The sequence below is a fragment of the Phyllobates terribilis genome, unplaced genomic scaffold, assembly GCF_046119375.1.
Source record: "Phyllobates terribilis strain yellow unplaced genomic scaffold, ASM4611937v1 Scaffold_4496__1_contigs__length_60290, whole genome shotgun sequence".
NCBI lineage: Eukaryota > Metazoa > Chordata > Amphibia > Anura > Dendrobatidae > Phyllobates > Phyllobates terribilis.
The window spans coordinates 33,955-60,291 of NW_027367247.1; the positions used below are offsets into that span (position 1 = coordinate 33,955).

Genomic DNA, 26,337 nt, shown 5'->3' on the forward strand with positions numbered 1-26,337 from the left:
GACACACTTAGACACGCCTGGACACGCTTGGACACATCTCAGACACGGTCAACAAAACCGGACACACCTCGGACACACCTTGGACACATCTTGTAACAATTTACCTTGGTCTTTTCCAATATTATTTCTCACTTTTTGCTCCCTATATCACCGATGTCTAGTCTTCTAATAGCGTCAATTTACTAAAAACCATCCAACCTCTTTATTCGACTTGATTTACCTAATTCTGGTTATATATATTATGTGAGTACTATAAAAAACAACATAACGACGTGATTTAATGTTACAATCATTCTCCGTGCAATTACTTAAATTCATTAATAATTAGTTTTACTATTAATCATTTTTATACAATTAAATATCATATTTTTAATAATGTATTTATAAAAATGTATAATTTTTTAAACCGTGTCCTGCCGTGTCCTATTTTTCTATATTTTGGATTTGTCGTGTTCCCGTGTTCTGCCATGTCCGTGTCCCCGTATCCGTGTCCGTATCCGTGCAACATAGCCTAGAACTATTTATCATGCACATTTTAGTCCTATCAGACCGGTAGCAGGCTCGTATTGGAAAACTTTAAAATGAATTAGACTAGAGCCATTGGAACAATGGACGCCCCGAATACTATAAATTGGGTCAAAGGATCCAAGTAATTTAGGACCTTTTATTAATGGTCCTAAAAATCAAAACCGATATATTTGATTAGACTATAAACAATGACCTCTAATCCCATCCTAATCTCCATTTTTTTTAATGTAATATTAATTTTTCTACCCAACCTTCAATCCAACCCAACTACAACAATAAAAATCACATTTATCCATGACCTTCAATGTGACCACCAATTCAATTAATTTTTATTTTTCACTTTCTTATAATTATAACATAACTACAATATAACAATTTAATATAATAATTATATTAAACATAAAATCTGAAAATTCATTTAAAAAATTAAAATACCAATTTAACATTACATTAATGAAGTTCAACCATGAACAACTAAAAACAAATATTACAATACTTGGAAATTCATTCAACAAACACAACACAGAATTTGAAAAACGTTAAAAAAATACATATAATATTAATCTCATTCGTATTAAAAAATCAATATCAATATTAATCTCATTCGCATTAAAAAAATTATTTTTATAATTTTTATAGAAATTGTATAATTTTATCTAATATAATAACATATAATATTAATTTTTATTTATAAAATAACACATAATTTTAAAAAAAAAATCCAATAGGGGTGACACGTGTCAACCCCTATTGGCTGGGGCAGGTCGACCTCGTGAGGTCGCCGGTCTGCCCCTGGACGCCCAGCCAGGGCGGCCTTTCTCCATTTCTTTTCTTTTTTTTGATTTTCTGGGGGGTGGGGCCCACAGACCTTGAATTTGCCCACCCCCGATATTATTGGTCTTAAGGATATATTATGTGTCCATCGTTTTAGTCTCCGCCCAGTAAAGGAGATCATTTGTTTGGTCGTTATATGTATTTGATTTCAGTATGAAAGTTGGGTCCCAACTTATAAGTATTTCGGTTTGAAATTTGCAACACAACTTTCAAACCAAAAACAAATACATACAATGACGAAACAAATTTTATCTGCTTTGCTTAGAGGACACTAAAATAATGGACGAACATAATATATCCTTAATCAAATTCTCGGTTTTGATAAATTTATAATCTCCACTGCCATTGAAACAAAGGACGACCTCTGGATCCTTCTTAAACAAAATACTATAACTAATCACATAATTCGTATTAAAACCAAGAAGAATTCTACCTATTTTCAATAATCATAGTCTTTATCTACGCAACACCCCAGGAAAATCTAAAAACACAGTTCTGGAATGAAATATGTTAGAAAATATGTAATTTTAACCTTTCGTGCATAATATTTGGTAACATGAATGATCTTATATCTCTCAACGACAAACTCGGTGGTCCTTCACCGTCACTCTCAAGATTTAATATAATTACTAATATCCTAATAGAATTAAATCTTTTCGATATAAAATTTGAAGGCTTCACCTCACTCGGTAGAAGATGATCAATAATCCAACCAATAACTATGAATGATAAGACAGAACCCTAATCCATAACTCCCTCTTAGATATTATTCCAAATTTAACAGTCAAACATCACCCTACCACTTCTTGTGACCATTGCATGATCTCATGTAATTTAAGACTAAGTGAAAAATCCATCCCCTGTCATTTAGATATAGAAATTCTTGGGTCTTTGAACCCGTATAAAAAAATTGTCTAAAAGTGTCGAGCTATCATATGTTTGGATCTTAAGTATACAAATTCTCTCAAAAAACCAAAACTGCTTAAGATACGTTCTAAGAACTGGGCAAAACATAACTTCTCCCACAATTTTGAACAATTTAAAGCGGATGAACTATATCAACCATGATCTTAAACATCGGTTTGCAAACCATACAAAAATATAACAAATTATTAACCTTTCAAACCTCGTTGTGGCGAAGAAGAGAAAAATTTAAAACTCACCAATGAAGCAAATATCAACTTGAAATATTTTCATTCATTAGCTAAAATTCGTACGTACGTGCAAGCAAACCTAAGTTTCGAAGGAAAAAACGATATCCTTCACCAAACTCCAGAATCCATTACTAACGCCATAACAACTGAATTAAAAGAAAGGTATACGACTAACCCAAACATTAGTTGTACTGCGACTGACTTCTCCATTATCCCAAACCTTATTACTAATGAAGATAATAACTTACTAACTAAAATTCCAACATTAGCAAAAGTTAGAGAAGAAGTCTTTGACAAATCCTATGACAAAACCCAGGGCTTGATGGATTCTCGGTTGAATTCTGGAAATATATATCAGTCCATCCCTCTTTGATGTTATTGAAGCTTTCTTTCACTAAGGAAACATACACTCATCTTGGAACCATGTTTTCATAGCACTTATTCCTAAGACAAACAACACAATCTCAATTAATTAATATAGACCAATTAGTCTTTGTAACTCTTCATACAAAATAATATAAAAAATATTGGCAAACAAATTAAAAATGTACTGCCGAAAATTATCTCACCTTTCCAAAGTGCTTTTGTTCTCAATAGATAAATAATAGACAATATTTTAACAACTCATGAAATTTTCCACTCCTTCCACACAAAAACTGGACGCTCTGGTTGGATGGCCATCAAGATGACATGGAAAAAGCCTAACATAAAATAGAATCAAACTCCATTTTTAGAGTAATGGAGAAATTTGGCTTTTGTCCTAAATAAATATCCATGGTGAAAGCCTGCATAATGAGTGCCTCCCTTCTATTCTTGTCAATAATCAACCAACACCTAAATTCAAACTATCATGTGGAATTTGTCAAGGAGACCCGATTGCGCCCTTCATATTTCTTCTAGGTATGGAGTTCATGGCTAGATTCTTGGATCTGGTCTCCTTATAACCAAATAACGTCATTGGTATCCAACTCACTCTAAATGGAACCTGCTTTCCTTTCCCTAGCTTTAGATGATACTATCATATTTGCTAAAGCAAATAATATAAACCCGTTAACTATAAAAAAAACTTCTTAGACTATTTCTCAACAACCAGTGGACTCTCCATAAAATTCCAAAAAAGTTTCATCCAAGCTTCTAAATCTAAAAGACAAGGCACATTCCCTGGCTGGTGGCATGGGCATCTCGGTGACTACAAAAATGGAAAATATTTGGGTATTCCACTTGTAGCAAGACAAGTATGTAACCTTTTTTTTTATTATATCATGGAAAACCTAAAAAAACAATCCAAGTGGAAAGCAAACACTCCATCCCAGGCATGAAGTGCCACCCTAATCCAATCCAACTTAACAGCCAAAACAACTACCTCATCAAATGCTTCCTTCTTTCTATCAGAGTGTGAAAAAGTATGGACAAAATTTGTATGAAGTTATACAGGAATAAAATTTCTTTTCATTCCCACAATCTGATCTCTTGGGAGAAAATTTTTAAACCAAAATAAAGGAGGCTTGGGTCTCCATCTATCTAGAACAAACAATATAGCACTCCAAATGAAACTCTTATGGAGAATACTAACACAACTTGACAACATATGGGTCAATATCATTACAGAACAATATCTAAGCAATAATAGCATCTTCAACATGGAACCATAAACCAAGTTCTGGTTGCAGATTAATAGAATCCTTACATTAAAAAAGAGTTTGTTCAGTTCGTCAATGCTACAAGCAACATGTTGATGATGATGATGGTATTTTTTTTTGGTATTGTTACTAGTATTTCTATTGTCCAATAAATATTTGGTAAAGCAAAAAACTTCTCAGTGTTGAATTTATAAAGTAATGTCTAGAATACCTAAAACATCTTTACCTCTACCAAAACCCTATCCCCTCCTATTTTCATTTTTCCAAACCTTCCATCTTGAAAATCTAATAAACAGCTAAAAATTACCCGCCAATTAAACCAAAATTTCTAATCAACAAACTTCTTTTTCACAATGATTTATATCATATTATTATTGGATTGAAAAAATGGTGGATCTAAATCGTGGAACAACAAAGTCGAAACATTCGGGCCCGAATTACCAGATCTTGGCGAAGGGATTCTGGTGTAACAATCTGAACTGGTGACCCCGATGGCAGATTGAAGCAGTATACCAATCCGAATCCGGCCAGAGCACCAGTCCGATGGAGGCATACGAGAGCAGCAATCTGAATCCACCAAAGAACTTCAACACCTGAAAAGAGTTTTAGGAGAGCCAAAGTCGATGAAGGTGGTAGAGGTCGTCAGGAGGAGTTGATGGTGGCATGGCTATATATATATATATATAGAGAGAGAGAGAGAGAACTGTGTACAATTTTTGAAAAATATTCTATACTCTACTAGAAAAGCGATTGCTTCAGAATTACAAATTCGTATAACCTCTTCTATGGAAAAATACTTAGGCATTCCTATTATTGCTGGCAAAGTTAAAAATGAATATTTTGAATATGCAATTAATAAACTAAAAAATCAGCTCTCTAATTGGAAAGCTAATAATATGTCACAAGCTGGTAGATCTGTTCTCATACAAGCTAATTTACTCTCTCAAACAAATTACTTAATGCAAAGTTCCTATCTCCCAACATGTGTTCATAATGATATTGATGGCATCGATAAAAAATAATTCTGGAATAATTACAATCAAAACTCCAGGCCTCTTATTTCATGGGACAATATTTGTCAGCCAAAAAACTGTGGAGAAATTGGTATTCATGAAGTTGTTGATATACATATTTCTCTTCAAATGAAACTCCTTTGGAAAATTATTAATAATGAAAATAATATATGGGTTAAGATTCTTACAGAGAAATATCTTAAAACTAATAATATTTTATAATATAATAAAAAAAATCAAAATATTCCTAGCAATTTGGAAGACTGTTACATTTACGTGATAAATTCAAAAATGGACTTCTTTGGGTCTTAGGAAATGGCAAAAAAAAATCTGGAATGACAACTAACATCAGAATTAATTTCTCGCAAAGTCCTGATATAATTATCATAAAATAGATTTAGACTATTTATTGTATCTTACTGACATTCATAACGTACATGATAACTATATCAGGACTCTGCGAGAAACGCTGCGAGTTTCGCAACCTTTGCTCCATGGTTTTCACTTTAAGTTTATAAGCATTACCATGCATGATAATACGGGATGACCTCCTGATTAAGGAGGAATTCATTTGCTGACCTTCATAAAAAAACTTGTGACTTGGATAAACTCAATCATACTCTTTTTGGTCAATGAAATAACAAAAATTAAAATACCTCTTTTCCAACATCAGGATGACATCATTTGGAAAGTTGTCCCAGATGGTGTTTTCTCCTCAAAAGCACTTTCCCTTAGTTGTGCCAGTTCTCCACACATTCTTATTAATCATGTTTGGAAAAAGAACCTACTTCTAAAAATAAAACATTTTCTCTAGAAAACATGTATTGATGCACTTCCAATAATAGAAAATTTAGATCGGTTTTACAATAGTGCCCAAAATTACCGTGTCCTCTGTAAAGAGGCTATGCAATGCACAAACGATATATACTATCAATGTATTTTTACTACTAAAGTCTTTGCAACTCTTCATAATAAAACATCCTGATCCTTTTATATCAAAAATTATGGTGACTTTCACTCTTATATGAACTACTTTATAATAATGATTGCAATAAAGTTTTCTATATTTAGTGAAACATTTGGCAAGCTTGCAATAGGAGAATATTCTCCACGAGAACAACTCAAATCAACATAAATTCGGCAATGGATCACTATAATAGATAAAAACCTTCTTGTAACTGGATAAAAATTAATTTTAATGGTTCTGTTAAAGATAATTCAGGAAATATTGATTTTATTATTAGAGATCACTCCAGAAGAATTATTGATGCCGATATTCGAGAAGTACAGGTTAATAATACTCTCTAAGTCGAAGCTTTGGTTGCTCTTGCAAGAGTTAAAGCTGATGTTGGCTTGGGTTATTCTTTTGTCGTCGTGGAAGGCGACAATCTTACCGTTATTAATAGTTTGAAGTGAACGTGGAAAGTTCCCTAGGAAATTGACCTGATCATCCAAGACATCCTCAATCTCAGCTCTTACCTCCAAGCGTTCAAATTCAACCTCATGAGACGTTTTGGTAATCAAGTCGTTGATTTTCTCTCGAAATTCATATGGAAGAAATCGTTGATTTTGGAAATTACAAGAGTTTATACTTCTAATATGGAAGAAATGCGAGAACTCCTATCCCGACAAGCACCCTTTAGAGTTTGGGATTTTGTAAAGATCATCCGGTTACATGATTTAAGTCATTTTCCTTAAAAGATGTGTCTTTGTATTGTTTGTTAGAAAAAAAAAATTATTGCTCCTTTACACATATAAGACATGTGTGTTTTATGCTTGAATAACATGTCAAATTTAATGACCTAGAAAATCCATTTTCTAAAAATTTCTACTTTTAATATGTGCATCAATGCACAATCAAGATTTTCTTCAAAGAACGATACATAGTCAAATCTACCTATATAATGCTAAAGGAACAGACATAAATAGCCTAAAATTCATCCTCGCCACGTGTCGCTCTCACAGTTAAAGTTGAAAAAATTGTCAGATGTCATTCATACAGACAACCTACAAACAGGCGGGACCCATTTAATGTATAATATTTTATTACGAGATTATAGAGCCATTATTTCATTCCTAAACGATAAAATGACCTAAATGCATTCAGACCTAAATCAGAAAAATAAACCAATTATAAAGAGCTGCTACCTACACCTTTTAAAAACTGCCAAAATTTGTCCATAATCTGCCCCAAGAAATAAACGACTAAACCAAATAAATCAAGTAAAATATATAAAATTGCCTTATTACAATTTCCTGAACTCAAATAAACTCCACAATCTACCAACGAAAATAAAAGAAAAAAATAAATCAGGCCAATATCTTTAATTGCTCATTTCATACATGTCTTCAATCATAGAATCTGCAAAAATAAAATTAATACAATGTTAGAATATGGCAGTTTCTTTATTTTGAATATTCCTTCACCAATTTCGGTATGTGAATCAGCCATATTACAATTCAATCATAATATTAGGAAACCCTAAAATCAAGACTTAAACTATATAAATAACGTAAATCAAGCAAAATATATAAAATTGCCTTATTACAATTTCCTGAACTCAAATAAACTCTACAATCTACCAACGGAAATAAAAGAAAAACCAATAAATCAGGCCAATATCTTTAATAGAGCAATGGAGATGTGTTTGAATCTTTTTATTGTCATCAACACAATTTTTGGTTAGTCTAATCTTTTTTATAATTCTGTTGAGCAGTGGATTACCAAGATCTTGGTGATCCAGAATATGAGTGTCAATATTGCGGCGCATTGCTATGGAAAGAGGAGAGACGTAACAAACAGAGACATGTAAGCGAAGACAAGTAAGGGAAAAATTCAGCTTCCTTTGTTGAAATATCCTCCGCAGTTGCTAAAAGATCTGCATAGTGGGATTCATCCAAAAAGCAAGAATTTTTTCGATAATATCATAGCTTACAATATGATGTTTTCGTTCACATATTTGGGAGCCAAGTTCACAAACAATACGGGAGGTCGAGGACCTTATTGCTATACAATGCATGGTCAAAATTATCATAGGATTGGAATTTTGCTGCCAGGAACTGGATATACTCCTAAGTTCTCACAGCTATATATATTTGATACTGAAAATGAAGATACAAACATAATTCAAGCCATTAGGTACGCAATTTGTTAATGATATACAGTTCATTTTTAATAAAAGTTATACAATAGTTATTTTAAAAACGTTTAATTCTTATATTATCAATTTGAACTTTTTATAAATGTAGTACGCGTGTTAAAAAGGCTGATGATTCTTTGGTGGCTGAATTGAGGCAAATGATTGATAGTCACAATCCTCATGCAAAGGCTTTCCGTATGGCTAGAGATCGTATAGAAAGTGGCGATTCCAGAAATATGCAGTTGCGACTATTGAGCAAACGCAATACAAATGGTAGGACATTTAGTTTGCCAACTGCTTCAGAGGTTGCGGTGATTGTAGTTGGTGAAACCGATGAAGAAGTTTCATACAGAGACATTATATTGCATACAAAGTCTGGTCCGTTGCAACGTATCAATGAACTGCATCCATCGTATCTTGCTTTGCAATATCCTCTGCTATTTCCTTACGGTGAGGATGGTTACAGGATTGACATTGCTTTGAGTGATAGAGCTAGTAGCTCTACAAGGAAGAGGGAAAGGGTTACAATAAAGGAATTTCTTCAATTCAGGATACATGAAAGGCGTGGAGAATCATGTGCTCTTAGGAATTCAAAAAGGCTTTTACTAATGTTTTTACCTGATGTTTATTCTATAGTGGAGGGTGAAAGGACAAACTACTTTCGAACTCACCAAGCCCAAGTACGATCTGATTTATATACCAACCTATCCAAAGCAGCAGCAAGTGGGCGTACAACTCCTAACTCAACTAATAGAAGGATAGTCTTACCATCTTCTTTCACCGGTGGACCTAGATACATGAAACAGAATTATCACGATGCGATGGCTATATGCAAGTATTTTGGTTATCCTGATTTGTTTATCACTTTCACATGCAATCCAAAGTGGCCTGAAGTGTTGAGGTTTGTCAAGGAGAGAGGTTTAAGCCCAGAGGATAGACCTGATATTATTCGCAGGGTGTTCAAAATGAAGTTGGATCTAATGATTAATAGTTTCAAATTGAAAAAGCCTTTCGGTGAAGTTATTTCAAGTAAGTACTTCTATTACATTCTATGTTTTAAGTATTTCTATTTAAGATAGATTTAACGCATTCTCAATTATTAACAAAATTATATATTTATTTGCAGTTATTTACACGATTGAATTTCAAAAACGTGGGTTGCCTCATGCACACATACTCCTATTTCTTGCTAAAAAATCAAAGCTCCCTACCCCCGAACATTTTGACAATGTTATTTCGACAAAACTCCCTTCTAAGACGGGAAATCCAGCTTTACATTATGCAGTGACATAGTACATGATGCATGGTCCTTGCGGTTCTTCTAATATCAAATCTCCATGTATGCTTGACGGGAAATGTAAGAAATTTTTCCCTAAATCTTTTGTGGAACATAGTACCGTAGACAATGTAGGCTTCCCAGTTTATAGAAGACGTGACAGTAAAAGGACTGCTGAAAAGAATGGTATACCGTTAGATAATGGTTATGTTGTACCGTACAACGATAAACTACTCCTAAAATTTCAAGCTCGTATCAATGTTGAGTGGTGTAATCGTTCGGCAAGTATCAAATATTTGTTCAAGTACATAAACAAGGGAAGTGACCGTTGCACTTTAGCCATCACGCCTTCCACCACAGGAGAAGATCAGATTCATGATGTTGATGAAATTAAGAATTATTACAATTGTCGCTATCTTTCAGCATGTGAGGCTTCATGGAGGATATTAGGGTTTGAAATTAATTATAGTTAAATCATATATATATATGTGTGGAATAAATACGGATGTATTACCACTGAGTATTTGGTTTATTATGTGTAGGTGGCCACCTGTTCAACGTTTAAGTTTTCATCTCCCTGGAGAACAGAGTGTATATTTTGGTGATGACGTAGAAATTAAATATGTCATTAACAATGAAGGTTCAGAGAGGAGCATGTTTTTGGAGTGGATGAAGTCCAACGGAACAGAGCCAAAGGCAAGAGGCTTGACATATTCAGAATTTCCGAATTAATTTGTTTGGGTTGCTAAACAAAAAATTTGGAAAGAAAGAGAGTGATAGGAGATTATTATATGGTGTTAACTAGCGACTATTAGCTTAGGATTAGTGGTGTTTAGGTGCTTATTGAGTGGTATTCCCGGAATCCGGTATGTTGTTCATTTATAGATTTGCGGGATGCTCGTAAGCGGTATTTAGTGGTTTTATTATGGAGATCCTACTTGTGCTCACTTATACTGCATTTGGGATGGATCTAGAAGAGAAGGATACCACGCCTACACCAAGAGAAGAGGTTCGAAGACGCGCTTCGACCATTGAAGAGAAGAGAAGAAGTGCTTAAAAGAAGTGCCGAGATATTCAGCTGCGTTCAGATGGCTCTTTCTCCCTGATCCGATGTCCGATTGAGGTGATTCAAATTCGAGGAGTTATATATGGAAGTCTACTTGATCACCTCAAAAGATGAGCGCAATCGGAGTTGTGATCCGAGAGTTATGGCAATTATACGAAAGTCACTTTTCTGCAGAAAATGTCTCGATCGCGACTCTAATGTCTCGATCGCGACTCCAAATGTCTCGATCGCGACTCCAATGTCTCGACCGCGACTCCAAATGTCTCGATCGCGACTTTGCCTCAACATAAAAGTCTCGACCGCGACTCAAAAGTCTCGATCGAGACCGCGGACACCAGCGGCCCAATTTAGCGGCGATTTCTGATTAGTTTTTCCATATCTTTTTAGTTATTTTGATTTATTTTATATTCCTTAGGTTGGGTGCTATATAAACCCTTAGTTATTAGGTTAATGAGGAGAATTATCTCACACATTCTCCCCTCTTGCCTCCATTCTAGTTAGTTGTTGTTCTAGGAAAAGTTTGTGAGAATTCTATGTTTATGTTTTAATAATAATTTTAGCATTGTTTTATAATCTCTTGTGCTTATTGTCATTGATTGGTATTGATTTTATCTAGGTTCGAAACTAGGTAGGTTTATATTCATTCATATTGCTAGGCTTGATAATTCGATTTGAAAAGTCTTGTCTTTTAGGTAGCAATCAGAATTAGCATAGACTATTTGCGAGTGCTTCTTTTGTAGAGATTATAAACCTGTGTCGAGTATCGGCGATTTGCCAATGGTATTGCATAGGCCTACTTATCTTTGATCTTTATGTTGTTGAGTAGTTGAACCTTAGGATTTCTTTGGTTATTGCATACAACAAGGGTTTCTAGGACTATTTGGACTAGTTGCTATTTACGAACAAAGAGTAGGACAACTAGATTATTTATTTAAAAGAACATAACTTTATTAGAATTCGATGATCAACATTCCATAAGAATAATGTGTTGAGACTGAAAGAGTGAGCTTTTCATTGTTATAAGTTTACAAAAATCCAACAAATTTTGGTTACTATTGCTTTCACAAATTACAAACCAAAACCCCTTTGTTACTTTTGGTAACACGCTTGAAAGAAACTATCGTTGTGGCTCCCTGTGGAATCGAATCCGACTTGCCGCTTAACTAGTGGATATTTAGTTGGATTTATCTTTGACAGGACCAACGACCGGTAAAACGCCTGTCAGAGAGCGTGGAATGTCTATTGGTAGGATTTATCCAGTAGATCCAGGTGCAGGGGAGAAGTATTATTTGAGAATCTTGCTCAATCACATAAAATGTCCGACTTCGTTTGAAGAGTTGCGTACTATAGAAGGTATTGTGTATCCTACCTTTAAAGAGGCTTGCTATGCACTTGGATTGTTAGATGACGACAGAGAGTATATTGATGGGATTAAAGAAGCCAGTTTTTGGGGTTCAGCCCACTATCTCAGGCCTTTGTTTGTCTTTCTGTTGTGTACAGATAGCATGTCTCAACCATTACATGTTTGGGAACAAACTTGGAAGTATCTTGCAGACGATATAATGCAGAAGCGAAAGAAGATTCTCTATATTCCTGGTATTGTCATTTAGTTTGTTGATATGTTACATTTATGATGATATATTTTTTTATTTAGTTAGACAAAATGATCTTATTCAATTCTTTGGGTCATGTGTAGATTTGATTTTGTCGGACGAGCAGTTACAAAATCTAGCTCTTGTAGAGGTTGAGAAATGATTGCACCGAGAGGGTCGTAGTTTGACGCACTTCAACATCATGCCTACAGTTGATCATATATTAGTATCTGAGGGTGGAAACAGATTAATACAGGAGGAGATCCGTTATGACAGACATACTTTAGCAGTTGAGCACGAACGGTTGATCTCTTGCTTTACAGATGAGCAGAAAGGGGTGTATGATGATATCATGGGAGCTATTTCAGGTGACTCTGGAGGTGTCTTCTTCTTATACGGCTATGGAGGCACTGGCAAGACCTACATATGGAGATCAGTTTCAGCGACTGTTAGATCAAAAGGTGAAATTGTTCTTAATGTTGCTTCTAGCGGTAATGCAACATTGTTGCTTCCTGGTGGTCGAACAGCTCATTCGCGATTCAAAATTCCTTTACAAATAGATGAGGCTTCCACTTGCAGTATTAACAAGGGTTCTGACTTGGCCCACTTGATTTGTGCTGCAAAACTTATTATATGGGATGAGGCGCCTATGATGAGCAAATATTGTTTCGAAGCGCTTGATAAGACCTTGAGAGATACAATGAGCGATCAGAATTCAAACGCTGCTGATCAACCTTTTGGAGGTAAGGTTGTTATATTTGGAGGAGATTTTAGACAAATTCTTCCGGTTATTCCAAAGGGTAGCAGGCATGATATAGTGTATGCAACTATTAATTCATCCTACTTATGGAAGCATTGCAAAGTACTGACATTGACGAAAAACATGAGAATTCAACAAGGAAATACTGTTAACGAGAGAGAAGAAGTGAAAGAGTTTTCTGATTGGATATTGAGCCTCGGAAATGGAGATATTGGAGAAGACATTGGCGGAGAGGCCACTATCGACATCCCCGATGATTTGTTGGTACACAACTTCCATCTTGATCCTATTGAGGCAATTGTTGAAACAATTTATCCTTCTCTTTCTACTGTTCACCAGTCTTCCAACTATTTTGAAGAGCGCGCAATTCTTGCACCTACACACGAAGAGGTAGAACAGATTAATCACTTTGTGTTGTCTTTGCTTCCGGGAGAAGAAATTGAGTACTTGAGTTCTGATAGCCTATGCAAATCAGATTTTAATCCAGATGCTGATACAGAAATATACACACCAGACTATTTAAACACAGTAAGAGTTTCTGGAATTCCACATCACCAGTTGAAAGTAAAGATTGACGTCCCTGTTATGCTGCTTAGAAACATTGACCAATCAGCAGGGTTGGTCAATGGAACAAGGCTAATTATAATTGATCTTGGTAAGAATGTTATAAAAGGCCGCATTATATCAGGTAACAACATTGGTCATTCGGTCTTGATCCCTCGGATGTCGTTGACTCCTACTGATTCTGGACTCCCTTTCAAGTTCACGCACAGACAATTCCCAGTTAGTGTTTGTTTTGCCATGACAATCAACAAGAGTCAGGGACAGTCTCTTGCAAGTGTTGGTATCTATCTTCCACGAGCTGTTTTCACTCATGGCCAACTTTACGTTGCGTGTTCGAGGGTAACAAGCAAGAAGGGTTTGAAGATATTAGTATGCGATAAAGAAGGAAGACGGTCGAACACTATAACCAACGTTGTTTTTAAAGAAGTGTTTAACAATGTTTAGATTATATTTGTATTACAATTAAGTACATTTATATTTTGCATCTTCAATAGTTTATTTCTCATATATATTTTTAGTTGTCTTCATATAATAAAATTAACATTAAACAATAAGTTTTTTCAAGCTCGTGCATGGCACGGGTCTTACACTAGTACTACCATAAACTTTATAGAGTTAATATCAACATTCTAAGAATGAAAATTCCTTCTAGTAACCCCGAGATTTTGTCTATTCCACGAAATATCCAAAGATTTTACATATTCTGTCTGATAACCCTAAATTTATGATATTTTTCGTCAAATATCCACTCATCCTTAATTTCTTCAAATCGAGAATTTTAAATGTGATTTTAATGAAATGTTTTCTTATCTAGACTATTAAATTCTTGTAATTGATTGTTAGTTAGTTCCCCAATCTTGGATTTTTTAAAATTTAGGATTTATATAATTTAGTTGGTATCTTTAGGACAAATGGATATTTGACTAAAAATTTCACAAACTCAAGGCTATCGTATAGAATATACAAGACCTTTGGATATTTTATGGAATAGACAAAACCTCAAGGTTACTAAGAGGAATATTCCTTTTAAGAAAATAATATAACATAAATAATATGTAAGAACTCCATGCATAAAAATAAAAAGCATATATGGAAAATAATAAGCGAGTGCTCTATACGAGTATAGTAGGGTCAAAGCGACTAGGTTATATAAAATACAGTAGAGTATTGTAGGGCATTGCGTAATTGATTAATAGACTAATAGGTAATCTAACCAGTCATAGTCCATCAATAAACGAGTACTATACAACATTAAATAATTGATTAGCAGATTATAAATAATCTAATCAATCATAACCAATCAGTACAAGAGTAATTTTGGGTATGTCATGACTAATAGACATAAAGTATTCTAGTCAACTAGTAGACAAGTTCCAAGTAATCTAGAAACATGAATAGAATACGGTAGGCTCACATTTACATAAAAATTCATTCGACTATAAGTCTTTTAGGACTTGATTTGAACAATTCCTTCGTTTAAACAAATGAAAATTCATAGTCATATATATAATATAATTATGTTATACGGTTCAATAATATGTATTTTTATCATGATTAAACATTATTGTTCTTATATATGCCCGACATCTCAAACAAATATTATGAGAAACAAACAAAGATATACATGTCTTTAACTTTGTAGTCCATCATACACATTCACAAATTTAAACATGCTTATATAAAAAAAATGTATTCTCTGTGTACTTATGCCGCTCTTTTAACCTTAATCATACTTATATAAAGTATCAAGCGTATATATATACAAGGTCGAAAATGTACAACCTTTAAACTCTAATCATATAATTCAATTATACAACGACATATTTGCATAATTTATCTCCACTTAGCATGCATCATGATCACATTAATGAAGTGTTTTGTTAACCTAAACGCCATGTCATAATAATAAAACATAATAACTGCACATAAAAATAAATTTCACATCATACGGTCAACACGTAACAGATGCTTTTGATAACACTGACGCATTCTTCTATGTTGAATATTGATCCACTCACGTGCATTACTATTATCTATTTATTTAATGCCTTGAATATTTGGAAGCTTAATGTAATAAAATAGATTTAAACGAAAATAATTTACTCCCTTCATTCCTTTTTCTCTTCTCACTTTTCTTTTCTTTTGTCTTATTTTTATCTTCCCATATTTCATTTATAAAAACTATTTTTCAACCACTTTATCAATTTTCAATACACTTTCACTCTATCCACAGACCGGCCTAGAAGCAACGGCAACCTGGGCGACGGCCCGGGCCCAAGCTTGCAGGGGCCCATAATTTATATGTGCTACTATATTAATATAGACTATAATATTTAGCGAATGGTAGAAATGGACAAGAAAGACATCACATTCTAGTGGTATTGAGTGTTTGAGATCTAGTTACATGATGCATGTTGTCACTCGTTCGAATCTTGTTAGAAGCACTTCTTTTGGCCGTCCCTTCATGACTAGTCTGACTAGCAACAAGTTTTTTAAAAAGGTCAACCCAATAATTTTTTTATTCAAAAGATCCAATAATTTATTCAAAATAGAAAAAATTATTTGATAATGAGAATTTTTATTTCTTAAATTAAAAAATTTATATAAATCAAATGGATTTAATGTGCTAGTGATTCATTTTCTAAGATTATATTTTATGTATCAATTTTTGTGATATACTTAGATTATATTTGTTAATTGATATAAAGATCTTTTATTTTAGTAAATGGTCTTAATCCTTTCATTTGAGAGTTTAGATTGTTATATTAAAGATGCAAAAACATAGTTAGATTTTAATATGGACCTTTCAATATTTTATTATGTGCATTTTTATATTAATTATTTGAAATTTCAAATATTATAGGTGTAAGTATTATACGTGTTACTTTTTATGATTGTTCTAAATATCGTATTCATTAGTATTTAAGATCTTTTTAATATTAAGATCCTTAATGATAAAGATGTTGTTAAGATTGATTTTATTTAGAGATACTTTATGAATTTATTCTCTCTTTAAAGTTTAATTGTTAAATCTAAGAGCATTAATCTATGATAAATTCTACCCTTTTAGGACATAAGTTTACGGATCGATATTTAACATTTGTTTTTTTCAAAAGACCTTTTCAAATAAAAAGTTACATAGAAAAAAAAGCGATAGGGTCCTTAATATTTTTTTGTCCTAGGGCCTCTGAAACCTTAGGACCGGCACTGTCTATCCAATACAAATTCTCATCTTCTAATACTACATTATATTCATGATATTTTAAAAAATATGTTATTTATTTTAACACATAATCAAAAAATGAGTTTTTTTATATATTTACCCGCAAATAAATTCCAATTTATTTCTCTATCCACTTATACGCAAAGGTTTTTGCACTAAACTCTCCTAGTGGAAAGCATGGTAAGATGAGTCATCAACATGCATTACCCATACAAACCATATATTTCCACGAAGACAAGTGGTCACTACCGGGGCGTAACGGTCAAAACTAGAATAAATGAGCACTGAATGATTCGGTAACTACCTCTCTTTTTCCACCACCTTGCCAACTTCCATTAAAACACTCGACCTATTTCCTCTCTCTTTTCAGTGACTAGCTAACATCAAAACATGGAGGTAGATTCCAGTGATGCAGAGGAACACAAGCTGAGAATCATCGTGGAAAGAAATCCACCCGAATCAAAGCTTTCTGAACTAGGCATCAAATTCTGGCCCAAGTAAGTTCTTCCTCCTTCATCTTCCTCTTGAAGAACAAACCCAGAAACAAATACACAGTGACCGTATGTTGCAGGTGGGGATGTCGTCCAGGGAAGTACAATCTCAAGTTTGATGCTCAGGAGACGTGCTTACCTGGTGAAAGGAAGGTCAAAGCATACACAAAACAGAGCTCATCATCAAGTAGTGGCAGTTCAATAGTTGAGTTTGGAGCAGGAGACCTTGTCATCATCCCCAAAGGCCTCTCTTGCACTTGGGATGTTTCTCTTTCTGTTGACAAGTTTTATAAATTTGACTCCTCCTGACTTCTTCATCGTCTGTAATTATCACAAATTCTCAAACGATTCTATTCAGGGCTATGAAATCATGCAAATCTAGGGTTTATTATATTCACACGAGATGAATGCAAATCAAATTTTATAGATGCGTTATTCAGCTGAGGTAGTCCCCCATATGCGGACTGTGCGATCATCGCTTGCTGAAGCCAACAGGTGAGGCTTCTTAGGGTTCCAACTTACACAGTTTACAGTCATTGAGTGACCAGATAAAACCGCAATGGGTTCAGATTGTTTGCGGCTCCATATATATACCTTCAAGAAAATGCAAGTTTAATTTACAAATTAATCCTATATTGACAGGAAATCCATGTAATGTGAGAATAAAGTAAGGAAATGGGATAATCTTATTTAAAGAAACTCAGAAAATGGATAGAAGACAGAAGTATATAGCAGAGTGTAGAAAAGTTGTTAAGGTATTGCTTAGTCATGCATCTTAATAACATATAAACTTAGCATTTTTTTACTGTTTTAACTCATAAATGCATCACTCTAATTGAAATAAACATCTTCTCCTTTTTATTATGAATCATATTCTAAATAATTCCTCTTCCGAAATTCAAGAGAAAAACTATTTTTTAACCTACAAAATTTCATTTTTTTACATTTAAGTTTTTATCACCATCTAGCTATAACCTATTCATTTTTACGAAAATATTATTCACATTTCATTTCTACAAAAAAAATGCAATATCAATCCAATGTAAGTAGAAATCATACATAACTGTCTAACTAGATTGATTTAGTGCTAATGACTTCTACTCATTTCCTAGATCAACATTTAAATTGATCAAAATTACCGCGAATAACCATTTTTTTATTCCAATCATAATTCCTCCTCTAAAATTCAATATTTAACTTTACATTTAAGTTTTTAAATTCCAGACAACAGGACACCATCCAACATTTGGACACTAGTATTATATAAAATTGCCTTGTAAAAGCCTAATTTTGACCCACTAAGAAATATGAAGGATAAGAAGAGACATACCTCTGAATTTTCACTACCACTGGCGATAAATGAACTATTTAGGCCACCAAAGCAGGATCGTATAACATAATTATGTTGCTTATGCCCTCTGTACTTGAGTGGTTTATTCCATTCACCAGCAACATCCCACATATGGATTTCTTGGCTATTAAGGTTCACAATAAAATGTTTTCCATCCGCAGACACTGGAAAGAGACGCGATAGAGTGTTGTTCCGAAATAAGCCTCTCAGTATTGGTAACCATATTGAAAACACGGATTTCCTTGTCAGACAATATAGTAATAAGATTGTTTCCATCAGGTGTGACAGCAAGATCCAAAACCTTGGGCATTCTCATACCTCTCCAGACTTTGAGCTGAGTACCGTTTATATCCCACATGCAAATTCCTTTTTCAGGGTCAGAGCTGCCACAAACAAGCTTATTTGAGTCGGGGAACCAGGCACATGAGCTCACGATGAACCCAGGCTCACCCAAAGGTGTGCATGCATGTACCTGATTCCACCTCCCATAGCTTAACTACTTCCCCATTGCCACATGTCAGCAGCATTGTGTCGTCCGGACTCCATGCTATGAAAGAGACAGGGCTTTGGTGACTCTGTAATCTGTGTTTTAAAGTTATCTTTCTATCTTCCTCGACCCTATAGGTGGAGAATGGAGATGTCACAAACATTACTATCTAATACACATTTCCATTGGGTAATTTTATAATAAAAAAAAAAAAGGGATTCTGTCTCGTAATATTGATTTTTGTCAATTCTGCGAAATACCCATCTATCTCAAACATTTTATAAAAGCCCCTAAATTAAATACACCCTAAATCTAAAACTTTCAAAATTCAAGAGCTGAAACCATCAAATCCCTAACTTAGTAGTTCAGAACTTCAGATTAAGAAGAGACTCAAATAAATCAAATTTAAAGCCCTTAATTTGAACAAATTAGGGATGGTGGGTATATGGTGGAAAATATCACAAAACTCGGGGTTACCGGGCGGAATATACGGTGACATTAGGACATTTTGCAGAATTGACAGCATCCAGGGTTACCAGGAGGAATTTTTGAAAATAAAATCATAGTATGATAAAATCCAGCCTACAAAACTGGACTAAGAATAATTGTCCTCCTAGAACTGTAACAAGAAAAAGACCTATCCATTTTATCTTGTTGGTCATAACGTACAACACCAGCATCCATTTTATCAATATAGACAGCTAGACGTTGTCATTAAGTATTTATTGACATGTCTTGACAGATTAATGAGTTTATCTGAGAGGATCTACTACAAATATAAGAAGGCTTTAAGAAGATAAGACTCAGCGTCGACAGGAAGTTCGTGTAACGCATGCAGGCTCATGTCAAATTTAAAGAAATATACCTTCCATATTATAGCTGAACAGTCACTTGAAGATGTGGCCAAATGCTCCCCATTACTGGAGAACTGCACAAACCAGACTTCATTCGTGTGCTCAGTAAGTATCTACAAAAAAAAAAATTAGAGGACTTGAATCAATAACAAGGGGAATAAAAACTGTAAAGGTGTGCAACGGATCACATTCATATTGAATGTAATAGTACATACAATTAGGAAGATATGAAGCAGATGATATCCTAATCATGCTAAATCTTAAATATGATATATAGATAGCAAACCATCTTTATAATCTGCACACCTGAATTGTCTGATTTGGAATCTGGTCAAGTCCACAACAATGATCCTCATATAGAGAAACTGCAGAAGAAGTGGAATTATGATACAGGCAGGAACCAACCTGACCACTGATTGCAACTTCAATCAAGTGTTCTAATCTTCGCTCTGGAAGTATGATCGGTGGGGTAACAACCCCTTCAATTCGATCAAAAGATTTTTCCGGGACTCGTGAACAACACTCACATTCACTTTGTCATTCTCCACCTCATCCATACAGACAAAATCGAGTGCAAGATCATGAACCTTATCCCTTCCAACATTCAAGCCTGAAACTTGCTTCTGAAGAATATCTAGAGCAGCCTGGTAATCCCCCCTACTTAAATGCTCCAGTAAACAGTGCTTATACACCAGAATCAATGCAGATGACCTCAGTTCCTCACCTAAATGCTTGATCCGATTCAAGATGTGTATACATTCGTCCCAATTTTCATCTTCTATCTGCAACTCTAGTTCCTCAATATCCCTAGATTTGTATAATATCCCAGATTCCGCCTCCACAAAGGAAGCTGTTTTCACAAACCCTAATGTATACAAGCACTGAATAATCACCCTCACAAACTCATCCTTCTTAATTAGTCCTTTGGGACCGATCAGAGAGGACAACGAATTCTCCATCGGCATCAAATGGCTACAATTACCCACGTTGTTTAGACGCGGTGCCCTAGTAACAAAAATTCTTTTCTGCAGACTAAACAATTTGTCCCAATCTGAACCTCAACACTATCTTCCTCGTAACTCCTCATTCCCAATCCAAACATCCCCAAAGCGCAACCAATTCGAGACAGAAATGAAAAGAAGACGAGAAATTCAAGACCGTTCCACAATTGGTGTCGTTCTCGTAGAACCTAGAAAATAGGAAAACGTAATCATTGAGTCACATTGCCGATCACGAATTAAATGAAAAATCAATCCACACACAAATGAGAACACAACGAACACAATTACAAACGGATAATAAGCTATACAACATTGAATTCGCAGCATGGCAGTTTTTTAGAAGCAAAAAGTAGCGCAGATATTTGAGAACAAAATTGCAAGTGAGTTATTATAAATGAAAGTGAAAAGGCGAAAAAGTAGAGCAGATATTTGAACGAACCTGGAGAGTAGAGAGGCAAAACGAAATAGGGAGGACTAGGAAGGGAGGGAAAGAACGTTGGTACTGGTAGTACTCCGTATTTGGTAATGGGGGATCCGGAGAAGGAGACAAGGCGTGTAGGAGTCGAGTTCCTACGGAATCAAACAACACAGTCGGACTCGGATTAGAATGCCAGATCTGACTGGCCGAGATTCGTTTTAGATTCGCCACGTGGAATCACAATCCGGCGTCGTTCCATAGGACTTCTTTCGAAGTTTGAAATTTCATTATATTATTTGAGGAGCTTCTGTTAAGCATCATTTCTTTTCTTTTTCTTTCAAAAAATTAAGAATTATAATGAAATGGATGGTTGACTTGATACAAATACATGTTTTTTACCTTCGAATATAAATACATGTTTTAAGATAAAATTTTATATAAATTAAGTTAGAGTTTTATTTTCTTAAATAACCCTATTAAAATGACATTGAAAATGTATAAAGTAATGTCTAGATAAATAAAGTAGTTTTTATACGATAATTACATAGGGATAAATATGGTAAAAAAAGAAAAAATTGATAAAATGATATGTGTTGTATCCAAGAAAAGTGCTCTAAAATAACATGTATTTGTACCGAGAGAGTACAAGATAAAGAAGAAATTATTAAAGATGACAATCTTTAAATTTAATAGGTTGAGTTATATGAGGAGTACGAGGGAAAATCTCTAGTCTAAGCTCTTTACGTTTCTTTTTCCCCGCTTCCAAATCGCCTAGTTCCATAAAACCCAGATTTCTTCTACAATTTCTTCTCCTTGTGCCTTCGATTATGCTAGGGCATCAACCTCACATCATTGTCACCACTAGGGCTGGGAACTTTCGCTTCCTGGTATTTTTTTAACCTACCCGCGGAGTAAAAAAAATAATAGGGTTCGGTTCCTGTGAATTTTACTAAGGAACCGACATTGCCCAAACCCGCAATTTAATCAATTTCTAAAGTCGGTTCATAACGTTTTACATATTTGTCTTATTTCAGATTCAGTTAATTGATTTTCATATAATACAACAACAAGTTCAGCACAACGGCAGCCGTGTTCCTCACTATCACCGGAGTTGCTTGAACCGCAACCAGATAGGTTGATGGAATCAGTGATTGTCTTGTGTTGCGGAATCCATATCGAAGTACACGTCAAAAGAGATGGAAGTTGCAGTTAATATTATAATGTTATAAAACACAGAGAATTCTAAAGAATAGAGAAAGTTTTATACTATTATAAAATTTCATTAGAAATATTTTATTAAAATTAAGTAGAAATTTCTTTCAGTAGAAAAATCCATATTGTTGGATTCTATTCGCTAGAAAATAGAAACTAAAAGTTTAATGAAGTTATGGAGATCATATGTATGATTATGGAAAGCTTAATAATGCATTATTACACTACACAACTTAACAAAGGAGAAAGTTCGAACATCAAACATTGTTAGTTGAGCTTTAATAGTCTTATTAAAGCTTAATCTATTTCTCTTTGTTTTGATGATAACAAACTAATATATTTAATCTCTTAGTGTTTTTAAGCTTTCCAGGTTATTGTAAATATCTGCTGGCATGCGCTTAAGTCACTTAGAGATGCGCTTCGACTGATCTCAGTCGCGCTTAACACCAAGCGGAGAAAGCAAGTTTCGCAAGCGGTGTTTAATAATCTCATTCAAGTCCAGAAGTGAGTATAGGCGAGCTTCTACGGCATAGAAGATGCACTTGAATGAAGCGGAAGAAGTGTTGATCACGAGGTTCCACCATAGCACAAGGTGTACGCTGTCGCAGAAGAGAACTACCGGAATGCAAGGGAAGGCTGGTGAGCGGGAGAATTCAAGTTGAGTACACAAGAGGTGTGAGAAGAACTTGAAGACTTTGAGACGCATAACCAGGGATCGCCAGCGTGGAGGATAGTTAGTTAGCGCAGGCACACGGATTGCTGAGGTGGCGTGCATCAACAATTGGAAGAACAAAACCAAATTAATCTAAGCGGTTGATTACTTCTGGAGAATTGATCAAGGCGCACGGATTGATGAGGTGGCAATATGCTTAGTCTTTGTTTGTTACACAAAATTAAGTTAGAGTTGTAGCTTAAGGTTTGTGTATAAATAGTGGACTGTTGCATTCACTCTAATCATTACAAAGTGAGGAATTCAGAGAGAAGCTAGGAGAGCTTAAGTGTTTACTCAGTTGTAATCAAGAGAGGTGAAGTGCCATTGTTCTAGAGAGCTGAACTCAAGTATTGTAAAGAGAGAGTTTACGAGTGAGCTTCAAAGAGTTGAAGCGAGAGATTGTAACCTTCTTCTAATCAATACATTGTAGTGGTGAGTTTTATCCCGAGTCAATTAGTGAATTAGGGTTCTCATCGTTTAGAAACTCTTTGTGTGCAAATCTAGTGCGATTTAAACACTTAAAGCCGCGCTCTTATTGTTGTCTGACCTTTTCCGCATTCAAGGACTTTAGTAAACCAATTACTAAGTGTCTTATACTGGTCAAGCGCATCTCCAAGTATTAAGCGCAATTCGATACTTGAGAAGCGCATCTAAGACTTAAAGAACCTTAGAAGACGTTGAACAATAGTGGCTTAATAAACACGAACTTACAATTGGTATCAGAGCTACAGGTTTGCCTATTTTTGCAGTAATCCTTTTTGCAGATCTTAAGGATTTTGAAGAGTAAGAACATGTCGAACTTCAACCTCGGAATCTCTCTCGCGAAGCCCCATGTACTCATTGAAGGTGAATTGGAGTGGTGGCTAACGATGACAAGGAATTACATCCAGCAAACGGATTATCAGTGCTGAAAAATCATCGACAAGGGAGATGAGATAATTTCTGAGAAAGGTGACTCCAAATGGGAAGCCAAGGAGTATCAACTAATGGAGAAGAATGCCAAAGCGCGTCAGCTCATCCTAAATGCGCTTTCCGTAAAGACATTGATAAGGTAATGTCCCTTCCTACTACTAAAGAGATGTGGACAGCCATCATCAACATGCACTCAGGTAGTGAAGATATGAAGGACAACAGGTTATTTTGAGCTGAACCGTGAATTTTGCTCCATTAAAATGGGAGAAAATGAGCTTGTATCTGACTATCATTCTCGATGTCAAATTCTTTATGACAAAATGCTATCCGCTGGAATGGAAAAGAAGGCTTGGGAGTACTCTATGACATTCATCCATGGGATGAATTCCAAGTACGCGACTCTCAAGCAGATTCTTCTCCACTCAAATCGACTCGAGAATTGCCTATTTCTGTGCTTGCAGGAAAGTTCAAGGTACAAGAGATCAAAAATAATGAAGAGAAAATCTCAGAACGAGAAACCAAGGGCATGGCGCTCAAGCTCTCACGCGTCCTCCAGAAACTAGAGAATGATGACGAAGGAGACGATGATGATGATAGAGATGTCGCCATGATGACCAAGGTAGTGAAGAAATTCTTTAAGAGACAAGATGGATTCAAGCAGCGCGATCCTACCACCAAGCAGCGCGATGTCCGAGACTTTACATGCTTTAACTGCAACGAGAAAGGACATTTAGCCAAGGCGTGTCCTCATGCCAAGGTAAATTCAAGCGCAAGCTCCAGCTCCAAGCAGCCCCTAAACAAGCCTTTGTTACACTTTGGGGAGAATCAAACGAAGATTCTGAAGATGGAGCGCAAACAGATGTTTGCTTAATGGCTGGTGAAGGATCTGATTCAGACTCTGGTTCTGAAATTGAGCTAGCAAATCTAAATCTTGACATTTTACCTAAGCGCAAACTCGTTTGCCTCTTAAGAGAATTAATGGTTGAACATAAGTCTCTAGCTACTGAAGCTAGAGAACAGCTGGTTGAACTAAATTCTAAAAAGGAAGTAATAGTTGAGCTTTCCAAACGTTTACATGACAGGCCCAAACTTCTCTCTAAATCTTGTGAGCGTTGTCATGGAAATGGGTTGGAAATAAACTCTTACTCAACTAATGACGTAAAGCTTGATCAAATAATTTCCAAGCTAGACGACCTGACTAAACTAGTTGAGGCAAGGACTGTTTCTCAAACAGTTTTTGTCAAAGCTAGACCTAGACTGGGCTATGACCCCCAGGAGTCTTCTTCTTCTACCAGCTTTCCTCAAACAAGTGACTACTCTGAAAAGCTTAAGTCACTTGAACAAGACTTGACTGCCTACAAGAGTGAAAACTCTCATTTGAAAAGCAGAATCAATGTCCTTGAGGAACAACCATCCGAAACCAAAGAGTGGTTTCATGGGGAAAAAGCGCATCACTTGTATAAAAAACAAGCGTGCACCCTAGCTCAGCCTATGAAACTTGAGAATAAAGCACCATTTAGACCAGGAAAAGGGAAGTATGGTTACGTGAGAGTTAACCATTACTGCACTTTTTGTGGTAAAAATGGACACGATAGGAATGAGTGTGAGGAACTAAAAGGCCTAAAAAATAAGCCTTATAAGCCAATGGCTAAATCTGAGGGCAAGCGCACACGTCGTCGACATTCACCTGTAGAGAACGATGTCGCTTCAGCATGCAGAGGTGCGCTTCGTGAAGCGAGACCTCATCTAGTGCTAGATTTGAACGATCCTAGCTATTATGAGCCAGTCCAAAAGACTAGCTCAGCAATAGCTATGTCTAATATTCCCTCGAAGCGCAAGCTTCGTTGGGAGATCAAAGCTTGATTTCTTCCCTTGCAGGTTAGAATGAAGAGTAGGTGGTATATCGACAGCGGATGTTCGTGTCACATGACGGGCGATCCAACATTACTACTCTCATTTCAAGCTAAGGAGGGAGGCAGCGTCTCCTTCGGTGACAAGAAGCAGGAAAGAATCAAAGCTCGAGGCAACGCACATCTGAACAAGTCAATTCAGATCAAAGATGTGAACTTAGTAGAAAGCCTCAAATACAATCTTCTCAGTGTAGCCCAC

The 26,337-nt window shown here is 35.3% G+C and overlaps 1 protein-coding gene and 1 pseudogene across 1 annotated transcript; one reads left to right on the forward strand and one right to left on the reverse strand.

Annotated features, from left to right (window-relative positions):
* The first annotated feature begins 2,426 nt into the window (after nucleotides 1-2,426).
* On the forward strand, nucleotides 2,427-14,011 carry LOC141249353 (uncharacterized; annotated as a pseudogene).
* Nucleotides 14,012-17,713: 3,702 nt separating this feature from the next.
* Nucleotides 17,714-20,932, reverse strand: LOC141249354 (uncharacterized). The gene is given in 7 exon segments (XM_073669591.1): nucleotides 17,714-17,875; nucleotides 18,612-18,797; nucleotides 18,799-19,083; nucleotides 19,085-19,243; nucleotides 19,985-20,086; nucleotides 20,280-20,443; nucleotides 20,446-20,932. Coding segments are annotated over 7 exon segments (1,545 nt in total).
* Between the last annotated feature and the right edge of the window lie 5,405 nt (nucleotides 20,933-26,337).